General features: G+C 41.1%; 2 protein-coding genes and 1 long non-coding RNA gene across 7 annotated transcripts; 2 read left to right on the plus strand and 1 right to left on the minus strand.

Moving 5' to 3' along the window:
* The first annotated feature begins 183 nt into the window (after nt 1–183).
* Nucleotides 184–9,781, plus strand: LOC115685690 (uncharacterized). Of its 3 annotated transcripts, none has more exons than XM_056314157.1 (9): nt 184–628; nt 1,118–1,179; nt 3,903–4,017; nt 4,098–4,221; nt 4,805–4,885; nt 5,257–5,598; nt 6,146–6,312; nt 6,394–7,232; nt 7,580–9,781. In XM_056314157.1, the coding sequence occupies exons 1-9, from the start codon at nt 279–281 to the stop codon at nt 9,088–9,090; spliced, it is 3,591 nt and encodes a 1,196-aa protein (XP_056170132.1). In that variant the 5' UTR covers nt 184–278; the 3' UTR covers nt 9,091–9,781. The 3 variants fall into 3 exon arrangements, with proteins under 3 accessions (XP_056170132.1, XP_030466641.2, XP_056170133.1); XM_030610781.2 differs by having other exon boundaries at nt 186–628; nt 7,604–9,781; XM_056314158.1 differs by lacking the exons at nt 184–628; nt 1,118–1,179; nt 3,903–4,017 and having other exon boundaries at nt 4,150–4,221; nt 4,821–4,885.
* A 185-nt stretch (nt 9,782–9,966) lies between these two features.
* On the plus strand, nt 9,967–14,469 carry LOC115685715 (AT-hook motif nuclear-localized protein 10-like). Of its 3 annotated transcripts, none has more exons than XM_030610814.2 (6): nt 9,967–10,264; nt 10,788–11,228; nt 11,866–11,918; nt 12,837–12,968; nt 13,440–13,601; nt 13,915–14,469. In XM_030610814.2, the coding sequence occupies exons 2-6, from the start codon at nt 10,805–10,807 to the stop codon at nt 14,143–14,145; spliced, it is 1,002 nt and encodes a 333-aa protein (XP_030466674.1). In that variant the 5' UTR covers nt 9,967–10,264; nt 10,788–10,804; the 3' UTR covers nt 14,146–14,469. The 3 variants fall into 3 exon arrangements, with proteins under 3 accessions (XP_030466674.1, XP_030466681.1, XP_030466669.1); XM_030610821.2 differs by lacking the exon at nt 9,967–10,264 and adding an exon at nt 10,385–10,544; XM_030610809.2 differs by lacking the exon at nt 9,967–10,264 and having other exon boundaries at nt 10,620–11,228.
* Nucleotides 14,470–17,490: 3,021 nt separating this feature from the next.
* On the minus strand, nt 17,491–19,225 carry LOC130138817 (uncharacterized). Its single transcript, XR_008817093.1, has 3 exons — nt 18,947–19,225; nt 18,008–18,052; nt 17,491–17,910 (listed from the first exon to the last, which is right to left on the minus strand). It is a non-coding gene; the product is annotated as an uncharacterized LOC130138817 (long non-coding RNA).
* Between the last annotated feature and the right edge of the window lie 2,939 nt (nt 19,226–22,164).

Here is a 22,164-nt window from a genome sequence, read left to right on the forward strand (position 1 = left end):
AGATACAATTTCGATGCTTTGAAAATTGAAGATATCCCCTTTACTTTGTATAAATTTTTTTTAAAGAAATGCAAAATAAAGTTGATTAAAAATGAAAAATACATATAATTTTTCTTTATTAATTTTTCTTTATATATATATTTTGCTTTCCCAGTTCCACACACGACGCACTTGCAAGTCGTGGCAAATTCTCTCTCTCTCTCTCTCTCTCTCTCTCTCTCTCTCTCTCTTGTGGCCGGAAAGCGCACAGATCTCGGCGCATTCCGGATCGGATTCCGATGGAGGAGTACCCGGAGGAGCTGCGCACGCCGCCGGTGGCGCTGGTCTCGCTGGTCGGGTGCTCCGACCACCACCCCGCCATCTCCGGCCACCTCCACTCCCTGCAGCCCCCGATGAACGTCCTCGCCCTGCCCGACTTCGCGAAGATCCAGGCCGTCCTGGCGCGGAAGGCGAGGGAGCCCCCCGCCGCCGCCGGGGATCCTCCCCCGGGCGGGATCCTGCGGCGGGACTGGCTCCTCAAGCACCGGACTAGGGTTCCGGCGGTGGTCGCGGCCATGTTCAGCTCCGCGCACGTGTCCGGCGATCCCGCTCAGTGGCTCCATGTGTGCACCGAGCTCGAGAACCTCAAGTAAGAGCTGTGATTTCTCGCGAGCTGTGATTTCGGTTGCGTGCGGTATGAATAATGTGGAGTGGTGATTGATTCGGATTTAGTTCCTTGTTACGACTCTGCATCAACAGTTTCTGCAGATTATATGAATAGATATACGCCGATCGGGTGGAGATGATTGTTCTTTCATTAGCTTCATGTCTGCCCTCCCGGATATGGAAATTCCCTTCGGTTTTGCGACAATTGCATCGAACGCTCGTCATTGTTCTTTTAGGTAGTTGAAAAAAGAGAATTATGTGGGACGATGAATCAGGAATAGGAGTTGATTGCCTCCTGACTTAATCGCAATCACAATCACGAGAACATAATCGATTCTCGCCACTCGCCGCGTCATTAGTGGACATGCTGCGATGGGTTGTCACGCTCCATGGCACAACTTATTTCTTTAGTTTTAGCAATGGTGCACTCACCAAATTGTAGCTCTAATCATTGATGCCTGTCTGATTTTAGAGCTGCAGCTCGGCCGCGGAACATCAAACTGGTTGTCATTGTTGTACAATCTTCTTCTGGAGGTACGTAGCCCTTGTCCTTTTCTTTTTTGCCGGGCTTGTTTTCAGGGACCAACTATTTATAGTTGTATGTTTCGGAAAATAATTATGGTCGACTTCTGATCCATTCATGCCGAGTGTAGTGCAAGAAAGTAAATGTTAGGTATGGCACTCTCTTAGTTTATGTTGAAAGTGGAATTGTTTTGGTTTTTCATTAATAGAAGCCTTAGTTTTGAATCTGCTTTACTTTGGTATGTTAAGAGGTGCTTTTAATCTGGTTTGGCTTAGAAAGTCAAGACATTCTCTCACTAGTGAACCTTTTAATTAGCGTTTCGGAATAGTTGGCATCAGCCGCTTGACTCGTGAACATATGGCAAGTTCTTTCCCTATTAATTGTGGAAAATCCATAGAAGCAACAACACTAAAATCAACCTTCCTATATGATCCTCTTACGTTATTCGGCTTGATTCCATATCAAGTTTTTGGTAAGGTCTAGGTGTTCCGAATCTTTCCTTATCATCTCCTTCTATGTATTTTTCGGCCTTCCCCTGCCCCTTTGACCCAAGTATGAAGGTTTTTGTACAAGGTGACCAGACCATTTCAAACCCAAGCTTCTTTCATTTTATCCTCAATTGGAGTAACAAGTGCTTCTCCTCAAATTAATTAATTCATTATCTTATCTTTCTTGTGTGCCTGCACACATGTAAAGTATTCTCATATCTTCACACGCCCATTTGTGTACTTGTTGATGCTTAACTCCCTGCACTTCATTGCTGGCCTTATGCCATTTTATAGAATTCTTCCTTAAGCTTAGGTGCAATTCGAAGGTTGCACAAAGTACCGGACACACTTCTCCATGTCATCCATCATGCTTGTTCACCATGGGTGAGATCTCCATTGACTCTTACGTTTTGCTAATTAAAATCAAGATATCAGAAGTCTTCGCTCCATAGGATTTCTTGGTCTCCAATTTGCACAAAAGCATCTTTGAAACTTTTACTTTTGTTGAACTTACGTGTCATATATTTTGTTTTTGATCAACTTCGACAAAAGCCCACTTCCCTCCAAAAATTTAGTTTTTTTCTCACTCCTGTTTGGGTTTCACCTATCACGGTATGATCCACAAAATGTATATACGAAGGCCCTGTTTTTAGAGAATTCTCCAATTTCCAGTTTTCATTCTCGTTCGAGAATAAAAAAAAAGGGAAAGAAAAAAGTTTTTGGTCATCTTTGGGAGTGTTTTCAAACAAAAGAACGGAGAGCTAAAACTCCAATTTTATGGCTTCAAGAATGGAAACACCATTTTGTGGTTCTCAAAACTTCCGTTTCAAATGGAAATACGTGAAATCTTCCTTCAAAATACAAAGCTCCTATTTCTCCTATCTATTCACTACGTTTTCTTTCTTCATGCGAGTGCTCCCTTGCCGTTGCATGGTTTCTTCTTGGTGTGTCATTACTCTCTCTCTCTCTCTCTCTCTCTCTCTCTCTCTCTCTCTCTCTCTCTCTCTCTCTCTCAATACTTCAATAAGCTCAAAGAATTTAGCAATATGTCTTAAGAAAACTTTGTCGTTGTGATGGCACTTCTTTGAAGCTGATAAGCTTTTGGCGGCTCATGCATAGCATGTTTTGACAAAACATTTCTCCTCTTTGTGTTGTTGTGAAGCTTTGTTGAATTTGGGATAATTGTTTTAAGCTTCTATGAGTTTTCTTGAAGCTTCCTTGAATATTCATTTAAAGAAAAGGAAAAAGAGGAGCAAGGGATGTAGTTATGTCAATTGTTAATTGGCAACTCAAAAACTTAGGTTAATAAGGGACTACATGTGTATAAGACCTAGTCAAACTTTGTAGACAAGCAATGCATGAAACTTTAACACCACTTCCTACACGCAAATTGGAATAAGAACCAGTCATGGAATTGACAAATAGAGAGTGAGACATACAAATCTCTCATAAATTATAACTTATGAATAAGGCATGAACAACTTAAGTAGGGCTTTAATATCATGTTAGAATTTCAATCCAAAATGTTAAGCTATTAGACGAAGGAAGGCTACATGCATACAAGGCCTAGTCAAACCCTGTAGACAAGCAATATTGGAGACTTAAGCACAATTCATTTACAAGATTGTTTTTCTAAATTATATATGATAATTGTGAATTATTAATTCTAACTTAATCAAATCTAAATTAAGAAGATAAAATAAAAAGAAGACGTAGCCAAATGCATTTTCATGATTTTCTTTTTGTGACATTTTCATTTTCATTCACCTAATAGATTTTCAAGAAAATACAAAATGATAATGAAAATTGATGAGAATGAAAACTGAAAATGGTTTCTAAAACTAATTGTCCCCTATGGTATATCATCTTGGATATGTCTTGTCAACTCGTCCATTATAGGGTAAAATAGACTTAGAGTTGAGCTTTGGTGTAACCCTGTGCTTGTATGAATGCCTTCTGTCTCCCCTATACATTCTAAGTTGAGTATCATCACCATCACACATGTCCGTTATTACTTAGATAAAGGCAAGATGTACTCCTTACTTTTTGAGAATCTTCCAAAGAATTTCTCTTGGGATGGTTTCTCCAATTTTATAAAGACCATAAATATTTGTTTTCTTCCATCATAATATCATTCTTTTAGCATATCCTCGATTAATGTTTCTCTAGGGTACACGGATTAAAATTATTTGGTATGTTAACTTTTCAATAACTAATCTGTGATGGTTTTGAGTTATGTGGTGCAGATGATATTAATGAAGATCGAATGATTGCTCTACGTAAGCGAGCTGAGGTTGATTCCAAGTACCTTGTTATCTATACTCCTAGCGATGCTTTGGAACTGAAACAATCTCTCAACAGGCATGTATATATCATGTTGACTCTGCTTTCTGAAACCTTTGAGTGATATTGAGATCTCTTGACGGAACTGCTTTGTGCAGATTGGCCAATACATTTGTTGAGTTAGCCAATACATATTATAGAGATGAAGGGCGAAGGATAAAAACACGGGTTGAGAGGAAGAGCTTCAGCTCAATTGAATCAAATATACGCTATTGCTTCAAAGTAAGGACCATTGCTATTGTTATCTTTTGACAAGACTCAGCGATTCCTCATGTGACATTGTATCTTACCAAACAATCTGTTTGTAGTAGTAGTAGACATCACAAGTAATTTTATCGTTTTCACCGCTAAACTGTATGATCAGATTCTTAGTTTTTTTTTTTTTTAGTCGGTAATCAGATTCTTAGCTTATGAAGTAGAATTTATCTTCTTTGAATGGCAGGGCCATAGCAAAGACTGCGTGGCAGTTATTTCCAATAAAAGATGCTGGATCTGAAAAATTGGTTCCTTTGCTTTGCTCCTTCTATGCTTCTTCATCCATTAAATACAACTGATCATTATTGGAAGGAAAATCTTTGCTTCAGCTTTGATGCATATCCAAAATGAACAATTCATACTCTATGCGATCTTCAATGCTTTGCGTAACTTCTGGGTTTTGGCAGAGAGAATTGCATCTTGCATGTTTGACAATTTCGTGCAGCGTGCAGCACCATGTGTGAGGACATCATATATGTGGATGATCTTGTTGTTCTTAGTTCAACTTTCTTATGTTTCAACTATAGTCCTTATGAATGAGCAATGCCAGGTTGCTGTATATGCAGAGTTCCGAAGGGATTGGGTTGAAGCATTAAGGTTTTATGAGGAGGCTTATCGTGTACTTCGAGAGGTATACCCTTCTGCCTTTGGTAGTATTCCAAGTTCAGATATGTATAGTTCAGTGCTGTGGTCCTCTTGATATTTTATTTTTCGATTTTGGAATAGTACTTCCCTGTAAATATGTTGTCAATTCCTATATTTCAAGTATCTGGAAATTGAATGAGAGACTATGTTATAGGAAGACGAGGCCTCTCAGTCAATTTATAAAAGACAAATATGGGCATATGATGAAGTTAGTCTTGCTTGTATTTGATATCTTATGGAGAATTTTTTTACTTATCTTTATACATTATGTCTTGAAGTTGCTATCAAGGTTTAATTTATACCCATGTGCTTTGACACTGGTGCCAAATTTGTTTTGCAATTTGCTTGTACATTTAGATGATCAGAACTTCGACAAGATTGCCCCCAATCCAACGGTTAGTTGAGATCAAATATGTTGCAGAACAACTGCACTTTAAGGTATCAACTTTGTTACTGCATGGTGGCAAGATTATAGAAGCAGTCACATGGTTCCGCCAGCATAATGCTTCATACAAAAGGCTTATAGGAGCACCAGAAGCTATATATCTTCACTGGGAATGGATGAGCAGACAATTCTTGGTATTTGCTGAGTTGCTTGAGACAAGTTCTGCGACTACTCAAAGCATTTCGTCTGTCGCTGCAGACAATCCTGATAGAGGCTTGACAGAGTGGGAATTTCGTCCTGCTTATTACTATCAGGTACAGATCCTTCTGGTTAGTTTGCATTTTGAAGAACCCCTTTTTCTAATCTGCATGATGGACCACCAAATGCAATTCAGGTCACTTTTGATAACTGCTGCATCCGATCTTGGTTATCTGTAATCCTTACATCCTCTTATGTTGTAACTTAAACTTGGTGACAGATAAGGAACCAGAAGTTTGAATATTTACCAGTCAATAAATTCTCCACCACTGAGGCCTTTTTTTTGCCATTTCATTATGATGTGCATGATTACTGTTACATATTTGTTCTTTCAGTTTTGTCTTCTGTCCACTATTCATGGTTGAAGCAACACTCTTTTGGCCACTGTTGCAGTGTGTTGAAAACCTCTTTCGAAAATTTTGGCATGCAGTGTGCTATACATGGTTGAAGCAGATCTATGTCTTAGCCATTGGCACTATGTGCTGGAAACCTAACCTCTGCTGATAACTTTGGAATGATGTGAATTGCTAGGGCTTCTATGGCCTTGTAATGCAAAGTTCTTTGACCTTGTTCATGATCTTCTGTTTACACTTCCTAATCCAGTTGGCAGCTCATTACTTGAAGAAGAAGCAGTCTTCTCTGGACATTGCCTTGTCAATGTTGGTCAATGCAAATGAAATTGATGGTGGTGCTGAATCAGTGGCGCCTTCCACATTTGTAGGGCAATTTGCTCGACTACTAGAGCAAGGAGATGCACTTTCCTTCCAGCCGTAAGTATTATAAGGCTAATTCTAAAATTACATATTCTGTTAGTTTTTCTGTCTGCTTGATAATTTTGTTTGATCGTGCAGTATTGACGATGAGGAGTATATTCATTATGCTCTTGCAGAAGGGAAAAGGTTCCAGGATTCTTATGAAATTATTGCATTGTATAAGAGATCTTTTGAATCATACGGTAACCTCAAAGTTCAGAGAATGGGATCCACTTGTGGACTGGAGATCGCTAAAGAATATTTTTCAGTTGGTGACTTCACAACTGCGAAGCAGTTTTTTGACAATTTTGCCGATCTATACAGACGAGAGGGCTGGGTCATACTGTTGTGGGAGGCCTTGGGTTTCTCGAGAGAGTGCTCTAAGAAAATGGGTGTGGTGAAAAATTTTGTAGAGAGCTCCCTAGAAATGGCTTCGCTACCTGTATCTTCTGATAACATCCAGTCTCTTGGATTCAAGGAATGTGGTCCAGCTGGTCCTCCAAGTCTTACAGAGAGAGAAAGTATTCACAAGGAGGTTTTGGAACTGGTCAGTGGAGAGTCGGGAATTAGATCAGTTGAAGAAAGTAATGATCTAAATGTGACGGAAGGAAACCCCCTTCATCTAGAGATTGACCTTGTCAGTCCTCTTAGATCAGTGCTTCTTGCTTCAGTGGCTTTCCATGAACAGACAGTAAAGCCTGGTGCATCTACGTTGATGACACTCTCACTTTTATCTCAATTACCCCTCACTACTGAGATTGATCAGTTAGAAGTCCAATTCAACCAGCCAGAGTATAACTTTACCATCATAAATGCTGAAAGACCGCAATCAACTTCAAAAATCACCAGTGGGCAGCACAATAATCGAGTAGAAACTGCTGCATCTTTATCACTTGTGACCAACAAGTGGCTCCGGCTGACATATGACATTAAATCAGGTTCGTCTTTTTTTATTAACAGTTCAGGGACCTGGCTCTAGTAGCAGCAGTAGTTCTTCGTTTCTTTGTCATCCTTGAGTTAGCTGACACCAGTTGCATGCGGTTTAGCTCTCTTATGTTTGATCTGACTGTACACACATTACCAGAATCTAGTTTTTAATATAATTACTCTTCCCTGTTTCTTCAGTTTCTTTGATTCTTGTGATGGCAGAAATCTTGGTCTTTGTCTCCTAGGTCATTGGTTTTCAAGTGGATTTTTGATACTTCATGCACATACTTTATTCGGCTAAAGTTATTCGATAGTGTTTTTCTTGGGACCTTCATCTCTGCTTTTTGTATTGCCACAGATATAACATGTTTGTCTTTTTCAGAACAAAGTGGAAAGCTAGAATGTATATCAGTCATTGCAAAACTTGGACCGCACTTCACCATATTTTGCAGAGCTGAAAGTCCTGCGTCTATGGATGGTTTACCTCTCTGGAAATTTGAAGACCGCGTAGAGACCTATCCTACCAAGGATCCTGCTCTTGCAATCACTGGTCAGAAGGTTATCCAAGTTGAAGAGGCTGACCCTCTTGTTGATCTTAATTTAGGTGATTCTGGTGCAGCTTTAGTAGGAGAGAGCTTCATGGTTCCTGTTGGTATAGCAGCTAGGGGCCATGATATCTATTCTGGTGAGTTGAAGATCAATTTGGTTGATGTAAAAGGAGGTGGCTTGTTCAGTCCAAGGGAAACAGAACCATCTACCATGGACGGTCATCATGTTGAGCTCCTGAGTGTTGCTGGAGCAGAATGGGAAGAGGAATCTAAAAAAGAAGCTGATAAAATTAACAATATCCAACAGTCCTTTGGATTAGTTTCCGTCCCATTTCTTAAAATTGGAGACACGTGGTCCTGCAAATTAGAGATCAAATGGAACCGATCAAAACCCATCATGCTATATGTATCACTTGGCTATTCTCCTCATGGCAATGAATTAAATGCTCAAAAGATTCATGTCCATAAGAGCTTACAGATCGAAGGAAAGAACCCAGTTCTGATCAGCCATCGCTTTTTGCTGCCATTCAGGCGTGATCCCCTGTTACTCTCAAAGATGAAGACGGTTTCTGAAAATAACCAGTTCACATCCTTACCTCTTAACGAGACAAGTATACTAATCTTAAGTGCTAAGAATTGTACAGAGATTCCGTTGCAGGTAGAATCATTGTCAGTAGAAGTGGATGAAGATTGTGCTGCTACCTCATGTTTAATAAAACCTGGAAGTGAGGATCTTGCAAATTCTGGCCTTCTTGTGCCGGGAGAGGAGTTTAGGAAGGTTTTCATGGTGATCCCTCAGGTAAACTCTTCAACACTTGGGATGGGAACTGTGTGCCTTAGATGGAGGAGGGATCGAGGAAGTGGACCACAGGTCAGTTGTATACAAGGAGATAGTGTTCTGACGAGACACAAGCTACCCGTTGTGAACGTGGAGTTAGCCCCCTTGACTATTACTTTGGAATGTCCTCCTTACGGCATTCTTGGAGATCCGTTCACATACTTCATCAAAATTCATAACCAGACACAGCTCCTTCAAGAGGTAAAGTTCTCACTGGCAGATTCCCAAAGCTTCGTTTTATCTGGGTCGCACAGTGGTACTGTCTATGTCCTTCCAAAGTCTGGGCACATCCTTAGTTATAAGTTAGTGCCACTGGCTTCAGGGTCGCTGCAGCTGCCGAAAGTTACTCTGACTTCAGTAAGATATTCAGCCGGTTTCCAACCATCGTTTAATGCTTCTACCATCTTTGTATATCCATCTAAGCCCCAATTTAAGGTGGCTGATGAGAGAGAGAGTAGGACCAAATCGGTTGCAGCAAAGTAATGCGACAACCCACCACAAGCTGCGGAGGTCGTATGTCGGCCGCACTAGCTAAACCAGAACATGCTCGTGATGATTGGTTAGCTTAGCTTGTGGCTAGATTGAAGCCGAAGAGCTGGGGTTTTCTATCTTTTCGGGTGACACATTTTTCTTAACCGCAACCATATGGAGGACGTGAGAAGTTCGTGTGACCATTCTTCTGAGGAAGCCGGCAGGAAATGCCAGAGGTTTTGTTGGGGAAGGATTAAGCGATGGGTCTTGATTGGTGATTGGGAGACCTGGTATAGAAATAGATTTTTTCTAGCTAAGCTGAAGTAAAAACCCTTTTCTCATTGTGCAAAGATACTGGAATCCAGAAGAAAGACCACATGCCACAGGTTTCTAAGGAGGCGATGATGAGATGAGACGAAACTCTGGAGTTTCGGGTTTCATGCAGCCGGCCAATCGTCGAAGCTCTGGAGGACGATCACAGGCAAAAGATTTCGGTGTTCTCCACCGATATATGTCTCTTCCGATCGTCGGCTGAGAGGTCTTTGATGCGCTCGGTTGAAATGCTTGTGGTGTCCTAATTCCTGTGGCTGTGTTAGTGCTAGGAGTGTCTTCCTTTCCTTTGGGGAGGCCACCTCGAATTTGAATATTCTCATATCCTTCGAAACTGCAATTTGGAAGATGAGTTCCTTTGCACTTGTTTTTTTTTTAATCTTTTTTGTTCGTGCGCCGAAATGTCGCCACAGCCGCGAGGCGATTGGTTGAGAGAGCTTCCCCAAGTCTTTCATGGTGTGATGCAAAGACAGGATCGATAAGCCTCAGTCAAATGATCATCACATGAAAACCTATGGTGATGAAGTTGTCCGAATGTTTTTTCGGATTATTAGCCGTAAGGAGTTCGGGGATTGACATGATTTCGAGCCCTGTCGCGTGGGGGCCAAACGGCGGGCGTGGGGAAAGGTCAGGAGCACTTATTTACCTGCCCTCTCTCCCCAGAAAATCCAAAAAGAGGAAATTAAAACGCGAAAACGTTAACAAAAGGGGCGAGTATAAATATGTAAGAAAAAAAATTAGGGGAAAATTAGGGCAATTTCTGGCACTCCCAGCGGCCGAGCTCCAGCTTCAGATCTGCCACGATCTGATGCTGTGTTCGTGAAGCTGATAGCTGTCTGATCAGATCTATTTCGTGGTGAGTGGGTTCTTCCCCCTCCTTTTCCCTTTCTCCTTTTTGTTTTTTAATCTTTTTTCGCCACAATTCTTTTTTGCAGAAAACCTAAAAGTGGTTTCGCTTTTCGTCGTTGATTCCCCCCCTCGATTTATGCGGAATTCGTTTACGTATTTTCCCCAAAATCCACCTGGAAAATTCCTGAATTTCAATTTCCGCTGGTTTCTCATCAGATTTCAATCTGAAAACAAAACAGGGGAGAGAAAAAGAACGAATTTTTTGCGGCAAAATTTTGGTTTTTAGGGTTCGTCAGCTCCACTGGGCAATCCCTCGTTTCCCCCCTTGTGATTGAATTCGTATTGCTTCATAAATTTACGTGCTTTTGTATCGAATTACGATTTGTTAGTTCAGTATCGAGTTCGAACGCATTTTTCAGAGGAAATAATAAATAAGAACCTGGGAGGTTTAGGGTTTAATGCCCACCTCGTTTTTTTTCTGGGAACTTGAAGAAGAATGTTTTCTCAAATGCATCACTGTTTCACCTCAGATTCCCAGTTAACGACAATGTCTGGGGCTGAACCGCCATACGGTTCGGGTTTTCCCAGCAACCCGAACCCGGCTTCTCAACAGCAGGTGGCCGGCGACATGCGCTTGAATTATAATGCCGACGGCATGGCCGTCTACAAGCCCGTCGCCGCCGCCGTGTCGCCCACTTACCATCAGCCCGGTAACGGTAGCGTCCACGGTGGTGAAGTCGGGCCTGGGCTCACGGGTGAACCCGTCAAGAGGAAGCGGGGCCGGCCTAGGAAGTATGCGCCCGATGGCGGCTTGACGCCATCCTCGGCACAAGTGCCGGCGGCGGCGGCGGTTCATAGCAGCGGGTTCACTTCTTCCCCAGCGGTTGGGATGGCCTCGGCCACAGCGGGCAAGAAGAAAGGCAGAGGTCGGCCGCCAGGTTCGGGCCGGAAGCAGCAAACGGCAGTAGTTGGTAAATAAAAATTGTCTTTTTCATGATTTCACCTTGGCTAATGTTATATCTCCATGTGAATTGTATTGTGTTCTTTGATCAATGTTCCTTCAGTTTGAATATACAAAGTTTATGGTGGCAATGGACAACTTTTTCCTACAATCCATGTTAACTGTTCAGAATAAAAATCATGCCTTTCTAAGATTAGTTGATCTGCTTGCGATCTTCCAGCTTGATATATGTGTTTTTTATTAGAAATACTCCTTAACGCGATGCTCCACCATGTTGTCAGCAACCTGGCAAAAAAAAAGCATATGATTTTATGGGAGGAACAACATGTCAGAATAAGATATTGTGGCCATCGTTACCTGTCAATGTTACAGTAGCATATTCTCTAGACTTACCCAAAAGAGGATAACGCTTTGTGTAAGCCCCCCACCCCAAAACAGAGGCAAAGACAAAGTTACTAGTTTTTTAGTTCTTTTCTCTTTCTAGTGGGGAACGGTGACTATACATTAAGATTTGATTCGTTTACAAGAATAAGATACTTGATAAACCCCTCTCTCTTAAAAGAGTTTTTAATTATATAAATAAAGAGCATGGGTTTTTGAACTTTCTCTGCCGCATCATTTTGATGGGGAAACTTGCTGACTTGCAGGAGCGGCGATAGTTGGATTTGCCCCCCACATCATTTCAGTCAAAGCTGGAGAGGTGAGCTCGGAATGCTTCATATTCTTTCGATTCCTTCTTGAAATTTTGTAAAGCAGTTTCGGTAAAAGACGCTCTTTCATTCATTGCAATCAGTTTCAACGCGCATGGTCTTATATTAGCTTTCCTTCTCCAGAAAAGTTCAACTGTCATAACCGACCTGCAGTAAAAAAAAAAAAAAAGAAGGCAAATTTAGTTAACCCATCCTGCAAGGATATATGAAGATTTAATTTGTCTCATATCGACTTTGATAAGAAAAAGATTGCTGGTGTGTTATTTTGTTTGAGGATGAGACTGGTCTGGTACATTGGAGTATTTTCAGCTGTAGGATGAAATGCAACAAAATAAATGTACTAAATGCTCTAATGAATATATCCTTAGCGGAAGGAGAGTGGGTTGTGCGGTCTTGGCAAGAGTGGTTACGCTATGTAATGCTACAACAGAAACGAAGAGTGGCAGCAACACGCTCATTTCATCATATTGTAGCATTTTGGATTTACATGCGACTTTTCAAATTTGGCTTCAATAATAGTTTCTATTTGGTTTTCAATGTCAAGGGAGCAACTTCTATGCACTTGGCTGTTTACTGGCTTTGATGCCAAACTACTGGGTGGATTAAAAGCTGGAAACAAGAAGTGTGTCCATAGGTTCAAAGCCGCACAACATGCCCTTTAAGTGGTCTTAGAGCATGGATGATCATCATTCCGCTAGACTTAGCTCCAAAATTTGTGTTAACTGCCTTCAGTGAATATGTCTTGCACTTTTATATGATTTCTGAAGTGATCCAACCATCCTTTTTCACCTCATTCATGCAAGGAGCTCGAATATTAGTGGTGCTCTCCAGTGAAGTTTATATCACCATGATATTGCACTCTATTTTGTGGAAGGACTTGATTGTGTTTATTGCACTTTGCTTCTCAGGACGTGTCAGCAAAAATAATGTCGTTCTCTCATAATGGCCCAAAATCTGTCTGCATTTTGTCTGCAAATGGAGCAATATCTAATGTTACATTATATCAAGCGGCAACTTCTGGTGGAACTGTGACTTACGAGGTTTGTTTTATCTTTGTTCTTTGCATTTCATGTTATATTTTAAATTGCAGGGTTTCACGTTGAAAAAAGCCAGGGATACTCTTTGCCTCAGGCTGTCTGTCTTGAGTTTGAGAGTGCATTAATGAGAAGGGGATATTTAGACATTACATTGAAGAGCAGTAATCTGACCTTCAATTGGTCTCCGCATTATATCACAACCATACAAGATTTATCTTATTAATGGAAGGATATTTTGTTATAAGTTAACAAGTGAGATGATCTGTAATTTTATTGTTGTTTAATTATACTGTCTTAATGAGAATATCCTACTTCTCAGTTCAAATAAATGATTTTGAACCACTTTGTGGTACGAGTCTTGGTGAAATCTTTATTGTTCTGAAAGCCAGGAATGGTTTTTTGAACAACTTATTCGTGCAAAATGTAAACAAATTGAATACATGAATTAAACTTTCTACACATAATGCCATGTAGGGAAGGTTTGAGATTCTCTCTCTTTCGGGCTCCTTCCTTCTATCAGAGAGCGGTGGTCACCGCAGCAGAACTGGGGGCTTGAGCGTGTCTTTGGCTGGTCCAGATGGCTGTGTTTTGGGCGGTGGCGTGGCAGGGCTCCTAACTGCGGCATCCTCAGTCCAGGTCTCTCCTTAGTGGATTATTTTCTTCTTCTGATGTTTGAGAATGCTTCCTTTGATTATATACCATTTTCACACCCTGCTCACAGAATGAAATTGTGTCAGTTGCCTTTCTAAATCTCATGAACTCTCACTTTCAAGTTATCGCCAATGAGTAAACTCTAGCTTTGTGTTACGAGACTGGCGGGATGGCATCTACTGATATTTGCTCAAATCCCCATCAGTTACCTCTCATGTTTTAAGTTTCCCTTTTTATTTTTATTTTTTGTCTGGAATTTCAAAAATCAAGTTTGGCGTGACGTTTGTCCCTTTTTCAGGTAATTGTTGCTAGTTTCACTGCAGAGGGCTTGAAGGAGTCCAGATCTTCAGGCAATCTACCTGATCCTTCATCTGCTCCGTCAAGATATACGCCCGGGCTATCGGCCGGTGAAAGCCCACCATCGCGCGGAACTGTCAGTGGATCGTCCGGCATTGCTCTAAGCCCTCTTAGCCATAGCACAGGAGCCTGCAACAATTCACAAGGCATAGTACATGTGCCCTGGAAATAGACTGGCCGGTTGTCGACAACGGTCATGCTCAGGGGGTGCATTTGGTTTTCTTTCTAGGCGTCGAGAGGCCTCCTTTTTTTCATTTATCATGCTGATACAGAACATTCACCATCCAATAAAACCTGTTCATAAGTATGTAGAGTGCGCACTCTTCAGTCCTGCGGTCCTTGCAAGTTGCATTAAAAGATTCGAGTAAAGATTTCGCATGTAAGTTCTCTGGACGAAGAAGTAAAGTGAGAGAGACAACAGGACATGCTTGCTGTGCTGGGCATTCCAGTTAATTTCGTTTGATTATGTTAAGAGTGCACACTAGTTTCTTCTTCATGCCATGAATTTCTCAAGGTTTTTGTGCTTTTTACATGTAGCAGTCCAACAGTCAGAATTTCTTCGAATATGTCCTTGAATTCATTCGAGACGTTAGCAAAACTCAGATTGGAGAAGAATATGGTCCATGGGTTCCTTTTATTGGAACTATGTTCCTATTTATTTTTGTTTCGAATTGGTCAGGGACTCTTTTACCATGGAAAATCATAGAGTTACCTCATGGGGAGTTAGCCGCACCCACGAATGATATAAATACTACCGTTGCTTTAGCTTTACTCACATTAGTAGCATATTTCTATGCAGGTCTTACCAAAAAAGGATTAAGCTCAAGCAGCATTGATGTTGAGCCGGGTCTGATCTAGGTAGGTGATCAAGATACTGAAACCTGGCTCTCCCTGCGCTGCTGGAGTGTCCACCATCTAAAGTTTTCAGTTCATAGTTCTGGGTATGCAAGATGAATTTGAACTCTCTATATCTGTCTGGAGTAGTTGTAGCTTAGCTTGGGTTTGGATGATAGAGATTTAGGACATTCATTGAGAGCCCTCTTGGACGGACAAGAACGAGGGAGTAAGTTACTTCCTTGCCTCACGACCCCGAGTTGTAGCTTCACCATGCGCGTGCGCTGCGTCTGCCGACAGTAGTAGCGGCAAAGTCGAACATTTCGTGATAGGGTGTGAAGTACCTAGGCAACCATGAGGGGGCAATTCCGTTTGATTGCACTATCGTTCGTTTTTGGCCTTAAGAAGACGCAATAATTGCGAAAAACCTCATGAGATTTGCACCAAGTGTCAAATATAATCCCCACTTTCAAAAGTTACAATATAGAGATAGACTCTCCTACCCATCACTAGCCGGCCGCCGCTACCACGTCCAGCTCCCCGTCGTCCCCGATTGTCTTCTATCTTGGACTCGAGGCCAGCAACGGTCGCCGCCTCAAATCTAGTCCAGGTCGAGGTTCGGGACGACCCGACCATGGGAGACATGCGAGCTCTATCACAAAGCTCACCAGGCTAATGTGGGGCCGAGCTCACGGCTTCCGCGAGCCCATTCTGGTCGAGCTCACGACGAGCACAAGCTCAACCTCCCATGGCCAGCGAGCCGGGAGCTCCACGCGAGAAAGAAGGGATGGTGCCCGGTGGGTCAATGGGGTAAAGGGGCACCGGGCAATGGTGGCATCGGCAGCCAACTTTGAAGGTTTTTGATATGTAAGTGTAAATTGGAAGATATTTTTGCAGCTTTACCAAAGGATTGTACATAGAAGAGTTTCTCCGGCTCGAGATCAGACTGTCACATGTAACGGACTTCGCTATCGCACTCGTTAGATCTAATGGCTCGTATCACTTAGATTTCATTTGGTTTACCATTCTAAATGGGTTTGGGGGCTCTATATTCCCTTTTGGCCAAATGCAAATAGCGTTTGGTTCGTTTTTTGCTCAAGTTAAGAGAAATGCAATTGTATTTATAAAAGCCTGTAACCCAATATAGAATTCGGAGGTACTTTGAAATATAGCATTCGCGGAATGCAAATATATCTTTTTTGTCTTCCAACTTTGCCTTCGCTCAACTTTCGTAATTCCAGAATTGTCCTCGAAAACCCTAACTTGCTGGCAAAGGCCTCAGCTACCGGCGAGCCATCGACGAGCCACCGCCACCATTGTATGAGGCCGCGCGACCTCTTATATGGGATGGAATAATCAAAGGGTACCCACGCTCTAGGCCGTGGAGATCAAAGCCATGGCCCACCCTGAACGACAATGCCTCGGCGGGGCGGCAGAGACTGGCAGGGTCCATCCACAGCCGAGCTCACAGAGCAAACAACCGACGGCAAAATTGTCGCTTTGATCGTCAAAATTGAAAGAGGGTTGTACCAGAAACTCGGGTTTTTATTAGAAATGAAGGTGAAAGAGAGGGATTTTCTATTGCGGGTGACAGATTCTAGTGGGAAGTGGAGAGGTGTGGAGGTGGAGGTTGAGTGGCCATGGAAGGTAAGGCCCGATGGCAGCGACTCCTCCCCGAAGCTCCTTCGAAGAGGGGAAGGTCGAAAGAGAAGAGAGGGAGATTGATTTGTGGAGAGCTTCGTATCAACTTTTGGGCAGCTCAATTGATCTTCGCTTTGAGGAATCGTCGGTCACTTTAGGATCTGGACACAGCAGATCTATCCCCAACGATTCCCTCAAAATTTCAGTTTATTGCAAATAAATGTTTTCAAGAAAACAATTGTACTGAAAAAGAAAAAAAATGTTGTGAGAAAATCGATGTAAGAATCAAAACGATGTCAAGCGATTTAACAAGAAGAGATTAGAAAAACGCTTTATGTGCAAACCGCCAAAACACTGGATGCTAGTGCAAGTCCTGCAAAACCACCCCACACAACTCTAGAAAAACCAACACACAGGAATTTCAAATTCGACGTGAATAACTTTTCATCTAAAAACTTGAGTTTTAAAATAATTAACACGTCCCAATTGCCACTCTAATTAAATATATACATGTATAGTGCTAGGCAAAAAAGACCATACTAAGCCTTAGACCTGTCAAATGGGCGGGTTGGGTCGGGTTTGGATCGGGTCATAAATGGCCCGACCCAAATTGATCCGTTAACCCGTTTATGACCCATTTATGCGCAGTGCAATTTTCTTGACCCATACCCGACCCGATCCATACCTGACACATATCCGACCCAACCCGTATTGCTAAAACACTTCCATATTTAATCCAATATAATTTTTTATGATTTTAAAAAAAATTATATTGCTAATTTGTTGACAATTTTTATAATTTAAAAAATTAATTTTTTTTATTTTTTTCTTTTTCTTTCTTTCTTTTTTTTTTTCACAAATCCTGAAATGGATTTGAGTTTTAGTTTTGAATTAAATATAAATGAGATATTAAAAAATTAACACCTGTTTTTTTTTTTGGTCGGATAACACCCGTTTAATAATACATTATTTGATACAATATTTTTTAATTTTAATTACCGATTATGTAATTCTAGTACCCATAAAGAAGTGCACAAATATAAAATAATAAAGTTAATAATTATAATAATAAATTCATAAAACCAAGTTCTAGGTTCAAAAGCATATCCATTATAGACCTATCAAATGGGTCCAAAATCCACTCATGTTTGCTTAAATGGATCGATAATGGGTTATTCCTTTTTTACAAGTCAGCCATAATGGGCTTTAAAAATAAGAAGGCCAAAATATATGGGTCTTAAATGAGTATATTTTGAACCCATTTACAATCCAATTTCTTTTCGATGAAAAGTCCGGCTCATGATCTCACTTCACGATCTTCTCTCCCTCTTCTTCGCTTATCGCTTCGATGAATCTAATTCGCAGTCACCTCCGCCGCTATTGCCCACTTCACGCCGCCCTTCTCTGGTGGCCGAGGTTCTGAATTTTAGTAACATTGAAAGGGAATTGGATGTTTCGACAACTAAAAGACCGACACAGAAAAATAAACACAAATCATCTTCATTGGTTCAAGAGGAGTCATAAAGACATTTAAATGCCCACTTGTTCTCTCGCCGCACCTCTTCCTCCTCCTGGTGTGAAGGCATTCTTGAATCATTCATCCACTGCTAGATTATGGCCACCATGGTGACAAACTATGCAAGTTTTGCAATGATCAATCAAATATCAGAAAGGTGTATCAAATAGGTGTATCATAGCAACATCACAATTAGCATACTCAATATTCCTCGCTTGTATCAGACAAACCAAAAAGAACGTGTTCCAACTATTTCATGCACATACATAAACAGAGCAAGCGAGAGCACTAGTTTGATGCACGGATATAGAAAAACAGAGCAGTTAGACGATAATAAAATTGAAAAGCCACATAACCAAATGCGTGCTTTCCCAAAACACATAAGATCAGAGAATAAACATGCATCCGCAATGGGATAGATTTTACCCTCAATGGAATGAAGCTTCTCAAGCTGCAAGATATATTCTAGATTCTAGAACCCATTCAAACTAACAAGAAAGCAACAAGCACTAATTCTGTCAGCCTGCACCCTAAAGTAGCTTGAAATACATAGCAAATACCATTTCATGGCTCACATCTAGATGAAACGAGAAAAATTAGTCAATTCAAACAACCAAATACAGCATTAAGACGGTGAGTGGATGCAACAACAAATGAGACTTTCGGTGTAAAGTCAAATATGAGAGGAGCATTTAAAACTAAAGAAAACTACGAAAAAATAGCTCATCCAATGGAGGTTTTCCAGAAAATCCAGAAACCCAGTCTACCAACAATCGGAGAAGAAAGATATACGTAAAAACTATACGGGAGAGCATATTTCTAAGGTCCAGCTCTACTCACATATTCAGACAGCAGCACCAATAGAAATAGACAGGCAAACAAGATCTGACAACTAATTTCGTATAATAATGTAGCATGCAATTGTAAGATGTGATAAAGAAGCACGTTCAGACATAAGTAGAGCAGATGGTTATGGACAAACCTTATGAAAATTGAATACCAAGTCTAGTTCACAGACATTGCCGAAGAAGTGATTCAAAATCTCTACAATAAGTGAATGCACTCCAAGCATGCAAGCTCGTTATCCGTTATGTCAACATAGAGCAAGAAAAACAGTCCAGCATATCGCCCGTAAATAACCTTGTGTGTTCGAAACTGCAATTGAAAATCTCAATTAGACCTTCATGTGCAGCTAGCAAACATGAAACTTTCGAGCACCCGAAAAGACACTTAAAAGTGATACTGTAAAATCAAGACAATGGAATCAACGTCAATGCTGTTTGAGCTCCAATCTCCACGGTGGAGATGAAGGTGAGTGGCCATGAAAGGTAAGCTCCGCCATCTGCAACGTCACTCTCCTCTTGGTTTGATTTTTCGTTTTTCAGTTATTTCCCCTTGCAGTCGGTATTCAGATTTTGTTTCGGACAAAAATACTCAATTTCAAACTGCCGAAAACATCAAGTGCTCTCCGGCCGGCTGGCAAGTTGACGCCCTACCACTTAACCACTTCCTACTATTACTCGAAATTTTCACGTCGGCATTTCACTCTAACAAAAAATCACGACAGACATGGGGTAGAACAAGACGAGTCGCGATCGATCATCGGATGGATGGACGGATGATCGACCGATGCAAGGCAGGGGCACCGACGACCTCAAGTCGCCATCCCAAGGAAGATGGTTGTGGCTGGACAGGTCACGAGGGCCGCAACAGAACACGTGAGGGGTAGTCTCCAACAGCATCACCATGGTGGCGCCCCCCCCCAGCCCCGCCACCGCCAGGAAGAAGAAGAAGAAGAAGAAGAAGAGTGGGGGAAGAGCGCCGGGACAGCTGCCAAGAGCTGGATGGGCCCCCTTCTTTTCCGCCCTCCCAACGTAGAAAATATTGAATAGGACTGTCTCGCCACGTCATCGCTGAGACAGTCCACCGGGAATTCGACACGTTGCCTTCGGGACCCCTGATTATCAACCGACGCGACAACAACCGACACATGTCCCCCCCGCGACCCTGTCCCACCTAGCTAGCCCCCCAACACCTGTCGCATTAACTGCCCCTTTTATTTCCGTTGTCTGTCCGGGTTGGACTAGAGTGGCGCTTCTCCTTTGTCTTTGGCGATAATAACACGAAAAATCTCGGATAAGATACAATTACGATAAATTTATTACAAATTAATTATTGAGCCACCAAAAGTTTCGAATAGATACACATGTGGATTTCCACTTTTGACTTGTCACGTCAATTTGGTTATTGCCCGATGTCATCTACCTCAACAATTTCACGGTAAAACTTGATGGAAGTTAACGGATGGTAAATATGACACGAGTATACCTGTTTGGGGGTTTTTTGTAACCCAAAAATTAGTTCGAAGTAAATTTATCACAGGTGTACCAATTTGAGATTTTCGTGATATTAACCCTTTTTTTTTTCCGTTTTCTCTTTCGTTTTCTTTTTAAATCGATTTTGTTTATTTCTTCGGTCCATTGAAATACAAATGAAAACTCGAATTAATGGATACGTTGTAACCCTAAAAAGATCGAATGAATAATTATTTGTTTAGTTTAAATGCAGCGAATCCCGTATTTGAATCACGGCATTTCTTATTTTGTATAAATTTTAGGAATTCGAGCTCATATATACGAACGAAACTTTACTCGATATACTTATCCGTACCCACTGTACCGATGAAAACGAGCAAAATGAAACGAAATTTGAATACTAAAAGGGAGAAAAATGGAAGAGCATTTCAAATTCGGGTTCGAGTTCGAGATTTTTTTGGACAAGAAAGATTACCAAATTGGAGACTAATGGATTGCTAATGTATTTTCAATGTAATGATGCAAGACTATGAAGACATAATTGAACTTGCAAAATCATGATCAAGAGCAGTGGGGACTAAACCGTTCGCAAACGAGAAAGGGGATTAAATTGTGATCTTGCAACAAGAAAGGGTGAAATGTTTGTACACTTCCCTGCTTCCATGGGGTTTTTTCACGTTAAAATTTAAAAATTATTCCGTATTAAAATAAATTTATGTAATATTATTTTTCAATTTACGTGCCAATATGTATTTGTTGAGATAATTTCAGGTGTTTGTGAGCAAGAAAAGCCAATATAAGTGGATAGCAAGAATCGATGAAAATAAAAAGGAAAAGTCAATTTTTACTTTAAAAAATACCATAAATTTAGAAGTAACAAAGGTTTTAAACTGATCCACCTATTTAGAAATGTATATTTTCTATAAGTGCTTGGAAATATTTGAAAGTAACAAAGTGTAGGCTTTAATTATGGGAAAATCTAAAAAGCCGTCCTTAAATTCGACACCGTATATTGATTTTTATCCTCCACTTTCGAAAGAGACAATTTGCATCATAAATTTTAATATCACACTTCTAATTACATCTGCGATTCACCATATTGCCATTTTCTTTCCAAAATTACCCTCATCACTTTCACCGCCCATCACCCATCCAAAAAAAACCAAAAAACCTTCAAACACAATATCGCTATCCTTTGCTCTCTAGCCCCAACGGTCACTCTTCTTGTTGGGATGTCTTCATCCTCCGCCATCGTCCCTGTGCATTGTCATCGCCATCATAGCGCGTCCTGAACTCTGATAGCGTCCAGAGAACACCAACATACGCGTCTCTTGGTGCTCAAATAGAGGAATGGAACTTCCCCTCCCTGTTGCTCTGCTTGCCGTCGAGCTCAACTTTGAGATCTCAACCAAGCCTGACGAACTCGCTCGACCTTCGTCACGGTGTGGAACTTGAGCCCCAAATGTGGTGACTCGAGCTCCACCGCAAGGTCGAGCACAAGCTCGAGCTAGGCCCGGGGGGGCGGGGGCATCGTTGGCAAGGGAAGCGGATGATCCGGTGTTGTTGTCGACAGGAGAGAGATCAAATGAGAAAGAGAGAGAAAAGATGAGAGTGATTAGGATTTGAGATTGATTAAGGGTAGTTTAGTCTTTTTATCACGCATCATGTCGGGAGATGCAAATTGTACATATATTAAACTGAGGATGCAAATCGATAAAGAGATGAAATGTCAATATGGTTTTTAAAAACTTTCCCTTTAATTATTAATACGTTATTGATAGAAGAAAGTCTATTATCATAACTTCAATGAAAAATTATACAACGAGCTTTTTCGAACTTATAAATGATTAAAAAGTATATGGGATTGTCCAAAACATCAATCCTA

This window comes from Syzygium oleosum, unplaced genomic scaffold (genome assembly GCF_021117445.2).
Source record: "Syzygium oleosum isolate NSW1041296 unplaced genomic scaffold, Sole_v2.1 Sole_v2.08, whole genome shotgun sequence".
NCBI lineage: Eukaryota > Viridiplantae > Streptophyta > Magnoliopsida > Myrtales > Myrtaceae > Syzygium > Syzygium oleosum.